Below are 10,982 nucleotides of genomic sequence, written 5' to 3' on the forward strand. Positions count from 1 at the left end.
ATATTTAGATTATTTTAATTACTTAAATTTTACGACTTTCAAAGTAAACACAATATCTATTATGAACATTTCAATTTTACTTCCTCGATGCCTTTTCGACGAACATGGCGACGAATGAAAATAATTCTCTCATTTAGACGTCAAAGGCATCATTTCGTCAACAAAGCAAGGTATTTTCAATAATTTTCAAGTTTATTTTTCATCATAAGTTTATACTTTTGATTGAAATGTTTGTTTGTGAAAACGAAAGTTGTGGACCGGATCATTGAGTAAATTAACGTATCGATTTGGTACTTCGGTGGGCATTTCTAATTTACAGTTGATGATTAGATAAAAGATATATATAACATGGTTAAGGGTATAGAACCAAATGATGTATAAAAGTATAAACCAAAATGTTTATATAACACCTTCTTTCAGTAACGTTGAATAGTCGCTTTAAGCCTTATATTGTCTGTACTTTGTGTCTATTTTTATGCCCTACCTACGATAGTAGAGGGGCATTATGTTTTCTGGTCTGTGCCTCCGTTCGTTCGTTCGTTCGTCCGTCTGTGCGTCCGTTCGCTTCAGGTTAAAGTTTTTGGTCAAGGTAGTTTTTGAAGAAGTTGAAGTCCAATCAACTTGAAACTTTGTACACATGTTCCCCATGATATGATCTTTCTAATTCTAATGCCAAATTATAGTTTTGACCCCAATTTTGTGGTCCACTGAACATAGAAAATGATAGTGCGAAGTTCAGGTTAAAGTTTTTGGTCAAGTTAGTTTTTGATGAAGTTAAAGTTACATCAACTTGAAACTTAGTACACATGTTCCCTATGATATGATTTTTCTAATTTTAATTCCAAATTAAAGGTTTGACCCCAATTTTCACGGTCCACTGAACATAGAAAATTATAGTGCGAGTGGGGCATCCGTGTACTATGGACACATTCTAGTTTATATATATATATATATATATATAAAATTGAGAATGGAAATTGGGAATGCGTCAAAGCGATAACAACCCGACCATATAGCAGACAACAGCCGAAGGCCACCAAAAGGTCTTCAATGTAGCGAGAAACTCCAACATCCGTTTATGTTGTTTTGTTTGTTTTTGCTTCTTTCTAATCTTGTGAGTTGAGCCATTTGGACTGCATTTACAGCTTGTTCTAATGATATGATGTAACACCACTGTCACAGAAAGTAGGGACAAACATGTTTAACCTCGTCATGTTTTCTTGGTCAGGAGTCTGTTGTGGTTGTCGTTTGATAATTAATATCTGAAATTTTCGATTGTTTCTAACTTGGAAGTTCAGCGGCCGATATCAGAGCGTAGAACGGTATTGTACATATATGGTTTACTAAGAATTTTTGTTAACTTAAAATGATTCATAAATAAAACCAATACATGTAGTTACAGTTATATTGGACTGCCTTTTAAAACAAATATGTAATGGTATATTTTAGGTGATGTTTAACAGAGGAAAATAAAAAAGAGAAGAAAATGGCACATTTAGGAAACAGTATATTTGTTGTAGCAATTGATTTTGGAACAACATATTCCGGTTATGCATTCGCTTCTAAACAGGATTTTGCGAATGACCCACCAAAATACAGTACCAGTGCGTGGCAAGGGAGCAGACTGTTGTCACTAAAAGCACCAACTGCAGTCTTGCTCAATGGAAATAAAGAATTAGTTGCTTTCGGGTACGACGCAGAAAATCAGTTTTCAGAATTGCTGTCAAACGACGAACATGAGGATTATTATTACTTCCATCAATTCAAAATGTTACTACACAATCAAGTATGTATCTATTTTAAGTCCTCAAACATATAGAACAATATTTTGTAACCATTTAAGAGGGTCTGAATGGGTTTACTGAGATTCTAGACCAATGGGCTAAAAAAAGTGTTCAAAAATAATAAAGAAAACAGAAAAATTGTTAAAGAAAAAAAAAGAGTAGAAAATAATGGAGAAAACAAATAAAGAATAGAGAAAACTGTTTATTTCTTTTTAAATAAAGAAAGGTTACAATTACGTTTGTAACAAAGCTTTTAAGCTTGATGGTTACACGTGATTTAACATTAAAGCCAATGAGACAGAAATTCAACACTAAAATGTGATAAAATTTAAACTATTAAAACCAACACAATATAATTGATCATTTCTATTTAAGTCCGGCAGATAAATGAAAAAATTGTGAGTTTGATGATAAAAGCTCCAAATTTGACATGGTAGCAGATTTAGATATTTCAATCAATATTAACTATGGTCACACTTTGAAATATGGCGGCTATTTCTAAGATGGCCACCATAAAATATGAAAATCAACATAAATCACATATATAAGTTCACATTTAAGGTCAAATTTGACATGGCAGTTATATTGAGTATTTAAAAAATATTAGCTGTGTACCATATTTGAAATTTTAGTAAGGCAGTAAGGTGACTTAAAATAATCTTATTGACAAACCAACATGTAGTGTGGTATAACATTTTGTTTAAATTTCAAACTTCCTTCTTAATTGTCCCCATCTATCATTGGAAAAACAAAGTTTCATAGATGATCGACACTGAAGTTTAATTATGACCAAATATGATGGTCGGTTGATAACAAAACTGTACGACAAAAGAGTTGATATCATCTTTCAAATTGTGAACTTTCCATTTCTATGTAGAAATATTAATGCAGCGCCTGCAGACGAAGTATATATCTCCCATTTGATACGATATTCAAGGGCTTGTATTTTCCATCATGAATTCTTGATAAAGGATAATAGGTTACTGCTTACAGGGAAGCTATTCAACTAAGAGTTCCAAGTGGTGAAGTTAAAATTGTTTATTCGTAAACGAGTTGGTTGATTGTTATGGAATATCCGTTTCACAGATGACAACGGATATGTTACATTTAATATATTGTAACTATAATCCCGTCCCCTTTTCCCCGAATTTGACATAACAAATTAGACTTATCGATGGATTTGAAATAACATGGGCAACACGACGGGTGCCATATGTAGAGCAGGATATACTTATCCTGTCGGAAATTTTGAAATCACCCTCAGTTTTTGGTGGGGTTCATGTTGCTCATGCAGTCTTTGGTTGCATATGTTGTGTTGTGTTTTGTGTATTCTATTGGTCTGTTTAACCTTTTTTAGCCATGCAGTTGTCAGTTTATTTTCGACTTATGAGCTTGAATGTCCCTTTGGTATCCTTCGCCTCTCTTTTAAACACAAAACTCTGTAATTCCAGTATAAAAGACACAACAAATGAATGTTTAAGCAAATCAATGAAAATATCGTATGATTATTGCTCACATTTACTAAATAAATGCAAGCTAAAATTATGTATTACATGACTGTTAATGCTCGGTTACCTATCATTTTATTATATTTTTGAACATATTACATTTATATACTACATGTTGGCAAAGTATGAACAATTTCTATTTTTTTTTTTTTATTTAAATACTCCCATACCACCTTATTAAGAACTTGACGTTACAGCCATGCAATAAAAACGTTTTACAGTTTTCAAGTTTTCTCTTTTTATGTGCTGCGCTCATTAGTTAAGAAATAATTGATGCAAGCTATACTTTATTGGTTGTTTTAACATGGGTAGGCATTATATTCGTGATTATTTTTGCCCGAGCGATAGTGAGGGCTAAAATAACACGAAGCCTATCCATGTTAAAACAACCAATAAAGTATAGCTTGCATCAATTATTTCGATTCTGATTAGGACAATTAAGGTAATTTTTATGTCCGATGGGTATAAGGGTAAAGCGATTGTATAGGCTCTTCCATGAACCTCCCTTTTTTTGTTTGTAAAGAAGCAAACAGTTGACACTGTGATTTTTCAGAGGGAGGAGTTTTGGAACAACCAGCATGAACGGTTGTCGTATCTAGGTCAAATATGTCAATTTTGGAATGCAACACATTACAGTCATAATAAATGAATTAGTAACAACATGCATGTACATCATTTAAGAGTTTGGAAGAGTTTTAAGTTTATGAAATATATTAAATGCATGCTAATTTGATAAAGTTCATTATTTTGCTGTAGTCAATATGTACGCATGTGCAGAAAAAAATTATTGGATTTAGAGCATGGGTTTATTCATAAAGCGAAAGAAGCACGTCATATTAGAATACTCAAGAAAGACTTTAAAGAAATAGACATTATTCTGAGATTTAAATTATGAAAATGTGAATATTTTGTAATGTTTTAGAGAGTCACCAGGACAACAGAGATTAAAGATGTGTCAAAAAAATCAATGCAGGCCATTAAAGTTTTCAGCCTTGCCATAGAATACTTGAAGAATCACTTGTTGGAGAAAATACAACAACGTCTGAAAAATGCCTTACAAGATGATGATTTATACTTTGTTCTAACAGTTCCAGCAATTTGGGACGATCCTTCGAAACAGTTTATGAGAGAGGCGGCTGAAGCAGTAAGTTTTATATGTTTATCACTGAACTAGTAGATCTACATTTTTGTTTAGAGACTAACTCCTTCGAGTGTTGAAATTTCTCGCTGCATTGAAGACCCATTGGTGGCCTTCGGTTGGGTTGTTGTCTCTTTGACACATTCCTCGTTTCCATTCTCAATTATATTATCTTTGGATTGGACATAGTATAAAGTACACATTCAACAGTAAAAATACAGCCTACATTTAAGATCAATACATTCATCAAAATAACACATACATATACGATCAACTTAAAAATACAACATACATTGGTGGCCTTCGCCTGTTTTTCTATATTCTTTGTTCGGGTTGTTGTCTCTTTAGAACATTCAATATTTCCATTCTCAATTTTATTTATTATTTGTTTTTAAATCATATATACATCAAGTAGCTGCACTAAATAAAGTATTCACATAATTTGATACTATGTAGCTTTTATAGTATTTCAAAGAAAATGATATTTAATACTATGTAGCTTTCATAGTATTTCAAAGAAAATGATTGTTACAGTATTTTCGAATAGATCTACCTTGCTACCATTTTTTTTATTGTCAGGGGCTGGTCCAGGTAAGGACATGATGGGCGTACGCTCCCTTTAAAAAAAGATATATAAAATATAAATGCTCCAAGTCAGGAACCGTTACATAAGTTTTGTTTTTTAGCAAAAAAAGGTTCAAATTTTTGTTATGATTTTATTCTAAGGGGGCCCCCTCTTTCAAATATCCTAGAAACGCCCCCGATTGTTTATGGTATTCGTTCCAAACCTTGATTGCAAAATTATGAGTATTATAAGTATTGGGTCTATGTCGTATTGAGGGACATATCGTATTTTGTCATGTGTAAGTCATTAAAATGACTGTCTCAAGCGAGGCGCCTGTAATTCAGTTGTGTCGTGGTTGCTATATTTCATATTTGTTGTTTCTTCTGCGTGCTACCATACCTCGAGCTCTAGTCCACCGAGCTTGATAGTTGTTCATTGTTACTGAGGACTGCACTGTGAACTGTTATTGTTTAAATCTTTGACCGGTGGTCTATAATTGATAGTTATTCATTCACGTTTTCTCATTTCTATATATATAAATATATGACATGTATTAAGAAAGCATAGAAAACAAACAACCAGCAGACTTAATAGGTATTGGGTTGTCTGGATTGATGATAATTCACGAACAAAATAACATTATTAGATTCTAAAGATATATCACATTATGATGTATTAGTGACACCAGTTATATTGTTTTATTCAAACTACATAGTTTAGGTTATTAATACTGATGATTCTGTTTTAGGCAGGCATCAAAAAGGACAAACTTGCAATAGCCCTTGAACCCGAGGCAGCCTCCATATTTTGTCAGAAATTAAAGACAGACAAAGCGGAAACTGGAAGGGACTTTTGTGAAACTGTTAAATCTGGAATGAAGTACATGGTCATCGATCTCGGAGGTACTTAACAAATCACACTATATAAAAGTGACGATCGTTTTAAAAGGGTTGACCTTCTGTCTGGTGTATATCCGTTCATGTCCAACCATTTGTCCTGTTAATGAGAATTTTAGCCTTCTGTTTTACACTACACTACATATCACAGCTTCCTGGTGTTTGGTACAAGCTTATTAATACGCAATCTAATTAAAAACCGATCTCTCATCGCTCCTGTTTCTGATATGTCGCATGCGACATATCAGAAACAGGAGCGATGAAAGATCGGTTTTTAATTAGATTGATTAATACGTTAACATGTTATGCCATGTGACGCGTTTTATCATAAGACAGCAATTTTTCTCCGTTTACTTCATTGAAATTTTATCATAACAGCATGGCAAAATTGTACGGCCTATATTTGACTGTAAAATTTCTATTACTAGTCGCCCCGGGCTTTCATGATTTCTTGGAGATTTCTTAAATGGCATGGTCGCAATTTTAGAGACCAATACTGTTTTTAAAAGTGTTCATATGGTACTTTTATTCACTGTATGATTTAATCGAAGATAAAATGTGAACCATTTACTCAGAATATCATTCACCCTATAACTTTACGAATCACATTAGAATAATTTACTTTAATAACAGAATTTTAAAAAGATGGATGAAAAATACTAGAAGGACATTCAAATTAATAAATCGAAAAAAAACTGACAACGCCATGGCTAAATAAGAAAAAGACAAACAATAGTTCAAAAAACACAACATAAAAAACTAAAGATTGAGCAACACAGACCCCTCCTCTGAAAAATTAGGAGGGGTGTTCGTAGGTGCTCTGGAAGGGTCAGCAGATCTTGCGCCTCAAGCGGAACCTGCTGTGTTGCTAATATGAGTACAAATCCGAAAGTTTAACGAGAAGCCTTAAAGTTTGTATAAATACTACTAGTCTAGTTACAAATTTAAGTATTTCCTTATAATTTTCATCTCGGTACAATATTCTATTTAAAAGGCGGTCGATTTGAAATCACGTCGTTTTTATTGTTTCTGAGAGCAATCGCTCTATAGATATTTTAACTCAGTGGGCAATTTCCTCTGTCAAAAAATTCAAATTAATGTTCGTTTATTAATTTTATTTTTTTTGCAAGCATTGATTTTTTTTCAATTTCAAGGTGGAACTGCTGACATTACTGTTCATCAGAGAATATCGGATGGTACAATACAAGAAGTGGTTCCACCTAGCGGCGGACCATGGGGAGGTAAATCTATCGATGAAGCGTTTTTCAAATTCCTGTGTGAGATATGCGGCACGAAAGTGATGGAAGATTTAAAATCAATTGAACTAGAAGATTATATTGATTTGTTTCGCGAATTTGAAACAAAGAAACGTTCCGTACGAAACAATAATCAAACCAATGTTGTAATAACACTACCAGTTTCGTTAACGGATTTGGTTAAACAACAGCATAAAAAGTTTGAAATGGCACTTGAAAAATCCCGTCATAGAGATACTGTAAAGTTTTCAAAGCAAAAACTCCATATTGCAGCTGATACATTCCGTGGTCTGTTCAAAAACACGATCGACGAAATTATTAAACTCGTTGGAAAATTACTTAATAATGATAAAATCGAGGACCTGAAAACTATCTTGATGGTCGGAGGATTTTCCGAATGCGAGCTATTACAAGACGCTGTGAGAGCAAAGATTGGTGCTCCAAGAAAGTTAATCATTCCAGAAGAAGCAGGCCTTGCCGTTCTGAAAGGAGCCGTCTTATTCGGACACCAGCCTAGAGTTGTAAGCCAACGTATATCGAGAGTTACATATGGTATTCAAAGTTGGCCGGATTGGGACCCGGATATGCACCCGGAAACGAAAAAAGTCACTATAAATGGCCAAGTGAGGTGCAAAGATGTTTTCTTCAAGTATATGACGAAGGGAGATAGAATAACTCCCGGTCATGAAGTATCACAAATATTCCAGGCTCTCAAACCGGACGAAACTACACTGGAATGTACCGTTTACACATCAACGGACGAAAACCCCCGATACATCACGGATCCGAGTTGTCAACGGCTTGGCATCCTTACAATCCAGTTACCGCCCCATTCCGCAGGACAGACACTAGAGATAGAAGAAACCCTGATATTCGGTGACACGGAAATTCTTTGCAGGGCAAGAGATCTGCGCACCGGAAGAATATCAGAGGTCCAGTTCGATCTTCTTTAAACATTCCGTGTTGTGAACAATAAATTGGCTTATTGTCTGATTTGCGGAACATGTGATCAAATAATGTCATTTCATGTTTTATATTACATAAAAAGGTTTTTACTTTCAATCAAATAAAAAGGTTTACAAAATATTACCTCGTTGTCAATATAATGGAATTTAATGCGACTTTCATACCAGTGAGACGTTAAGCTAGCTTTAAAACCAGATTCAATCCACCATTTTCTACATTTGATAATACCTGTACCAAGTCAGAAATATGTCAGTTGTTGGCCATTTGTTTGATGTGTTTGAGCTTCCGATTTTGCCATTTGATTACAGACTTTCCGTTTTGAATTTTCCTCAGAGTTAAGTATTTTTGTGATAATTCTTTTCACTTTAATACTATATATGTGTTATTAAAATGACTCTTGTTTTATGTCTGTAAATATCAAGAAAGGTAATTTAATTTTAAAGAAGACGAGAGGTGAAGAAAATAATTTAGTCAAATTTTTTTATAAGAAAACATATACAGCAAAATTAACTTATTTGCAAGCTCTTCAATACCAGATAGCAGTAAAGTCCGACGTCGTTGATCCATGCATAATTAAATCATAGCTTTCTTAAATTTACTGTCGAAAAAATTGAAAGAAACAAGTTACGTACATGTAACAGATCAAGTTCACATTTTGTTTCGGTCTGATGATTTTGTGCAGGGTTAACTTATGGCCCTTCAACCTGGAAAATTCGATCAAATAATCAGTTTTCCACACTTTTTTTTTGGCGTCATGCTTTAAAATATTGACTTGATATTTTTGTTATATAGTTTAACACCATGACAAGTTTAAGATCTAGTAACATAGGCGGATCCAGGGGGGCTGGGGTGCCCGGGCCCCCCATTTCCTGGGAAAAATTTGGTTGATTATATAGGGAATCATTGAAGCATGACTGGAGCGGGCCCCCCTTAGGAAAAGTTCTGGATCCGCCACTGCAGTAAGCAGTTTGTTCCAACTGGTAGGGGAATATGTATTGCCATGCAATACTTATAGAATGCTTGTCTCCACAAAGGTCGTTGAATCTCAACTATGAGATTTACTGTACAGTCAGAAAGGGAGCTTCGGACGCGCTTGATGTATAAAGTGTAATATTCTGAACAAAGACACATTTCAGAGAAATATTGAACAGGGCTGCATTTACTAAATAAACAAAAAGAAAGATAACAAAAACAGTATATTACAAAGGTTGACAAGATAAGCCGTAACAAAACCGATTAAGTCGGATCGATTGCAAAGTATGTCCATTGGCAAGTATTACATGTATACATATGAAGATCATTCAGCTTGTTTTGAAAACGAGTACAAATGCCTGTAGTCTAAACTAGCTTCTGTGGAGGGTTTTAGATACAGCTTATGCAAATTTACAAGGTATTTAAGCTTATTTATACAAATCCTAGTCATTGGTGGATTTAATCGAATGTTTAAAATTCTAAAGTAGCAAACACCGAAAGCGATAAACCCTAGATAATAGATTTGGGAATCGAAACGAGAAATGTGTCAATGAGACAATGACCTGAACAAAGAGCAGTAACATCCACAACCCGTTTTCCGCTTAAATAGGCGTTAATGAACTCAAAGAAACCCATCTGGAAAGGAGCATATAGACTGTACCTAAAAAAAAAATCTTGGAGTTGGGATATGGTACTTTAATCAAGGATAGTTCAATTTCTCAAACACTTGGTAAAATAAAAATGGAACAGCTCTTATTGCTGTTTTTCTCTCTCTCAATATCACAGTATCTTTCATATATATGTTAATATCGTCTTCACGGGTGCCACATGTGAAGCAAGGTCTGCTTACCCGTCCGGAGTACCTGAGATCATCCCTTGTTTTTGGCGGGGTTCGTGTTGGTTAGTTTTTAGATATCTTTATAAAATGAGCATGGAAATGGGGAATGTGTCAAAGAGACAACAATCCGACGAAAGAGTGGAAAACACCACCAATGGATTTTCAATACAGCGAGAAAATCCCGCACCCAGAGTCGTGCTTCAGCTGGACCCTAAACAAAAATGTTTAATGGTTCAGTGATAATAGACGTCATACTAAACTCATAAATAGTCCAGTCAAGCTAAGATTGAACCTCAAACAAATTGCAACAGAAAATGTTTTAGTTCTAATCTATATCATTAAGCCCCAAATATACACAGAAAAAAAGTCCCACAAAATCTAGCTTTAGGAAAACTCAAAATCAGCATGTTTTATTTCTTAAAATTCTAGTAAAATATGATACTTTAATGGGGTTAAAAGTTCATTATTTGACTATATAATACAATCTTCTGCTCATGAAATGTACAAAACCGAAGTGTTATGGGTATTTTTATTATTTTTTTTGCACATTTTTCATAATAGAAAGTTGCAAATTTATGACTTTGTGACCATTTTGAAAAAATAATGTGAATATTTGGTATAATATTGTTTATATCTTTAGATTATATTTGTTTAGCATCTATTTTGTTTACAGAAACTTTAAACCACAAAAAGAAGAATATATGCTAATAATTAGTTTTATTCAATTTGAGATTATTTACCTTAATATGCCAAAAAATCTAATAAATGGTCAACTAATGAATTATGAAATCTATGTTGTAGCTTGATAAAAGATATGAAAACACCTTTAGAGTTGTTTGTTATACTCTTAAGACGGCTAAAATATCAAGAATCAATTATGTTGAATAGAAGCGGTAAAGTTATAATTTGTATCAATTTTTATTGATATTTCTGCATTTTTTCCAGAGTTATCTCCCATATCAATGCAAATCTCCATAGGCATTTTAAACCCATGATTTTTTAGTTTTCCTCAAGTTAGATTTTATGGGACTTTTTTTCTGTGTATGTTACGGGACGGTT

General features: G+C 33.7%; 1 protein-coding gene across 1 annotated transcript; it reads left to right on the forward strand.

Annotated features, from left to right (window-relative positions):
* Positions 1-70: 70 nt before the first annotated feature.
* LOC143042856 (heat shock 70 kDa protein 12A-like) lies at positions 71-8,233 on the forward strand. Its single transcript, XM_076215331.1, has 5 exons — positions 71-170; positions 1,450-1,786; positions 4,215-4,436; positions 5,744-5,897; positions 7,046-8,233. The coding sequence occupies exons 2-5, from the start codon at positions 1,487-1,489 to the stop codon at positions 8,098-8,100; spliced, it is 1,731 nt and encodes a 576-aa protein (XP_076071446.1). The 5' UTR covers positions 71-170; positions 1,450-1,486; the 3' UTR covers positions 8,101-8,233.
* Positions 8,234-10,982: the final 2,749 nt, after the last annotated feature.

Source organism: Mytilus galloprovincialis, chromosome 8, assembly GCF_965363235.1.
Source record: "Mytilus galloprovincialis chromosome 8, xbMytGall1.hap1.1, whole genome shotgun sequence".
NCBI lineage: Eukaryota > Metazoa > Mollusca > Bivalvia > Mytilida > Mytilidae > Mytilus > Mytilus galloprovincialis.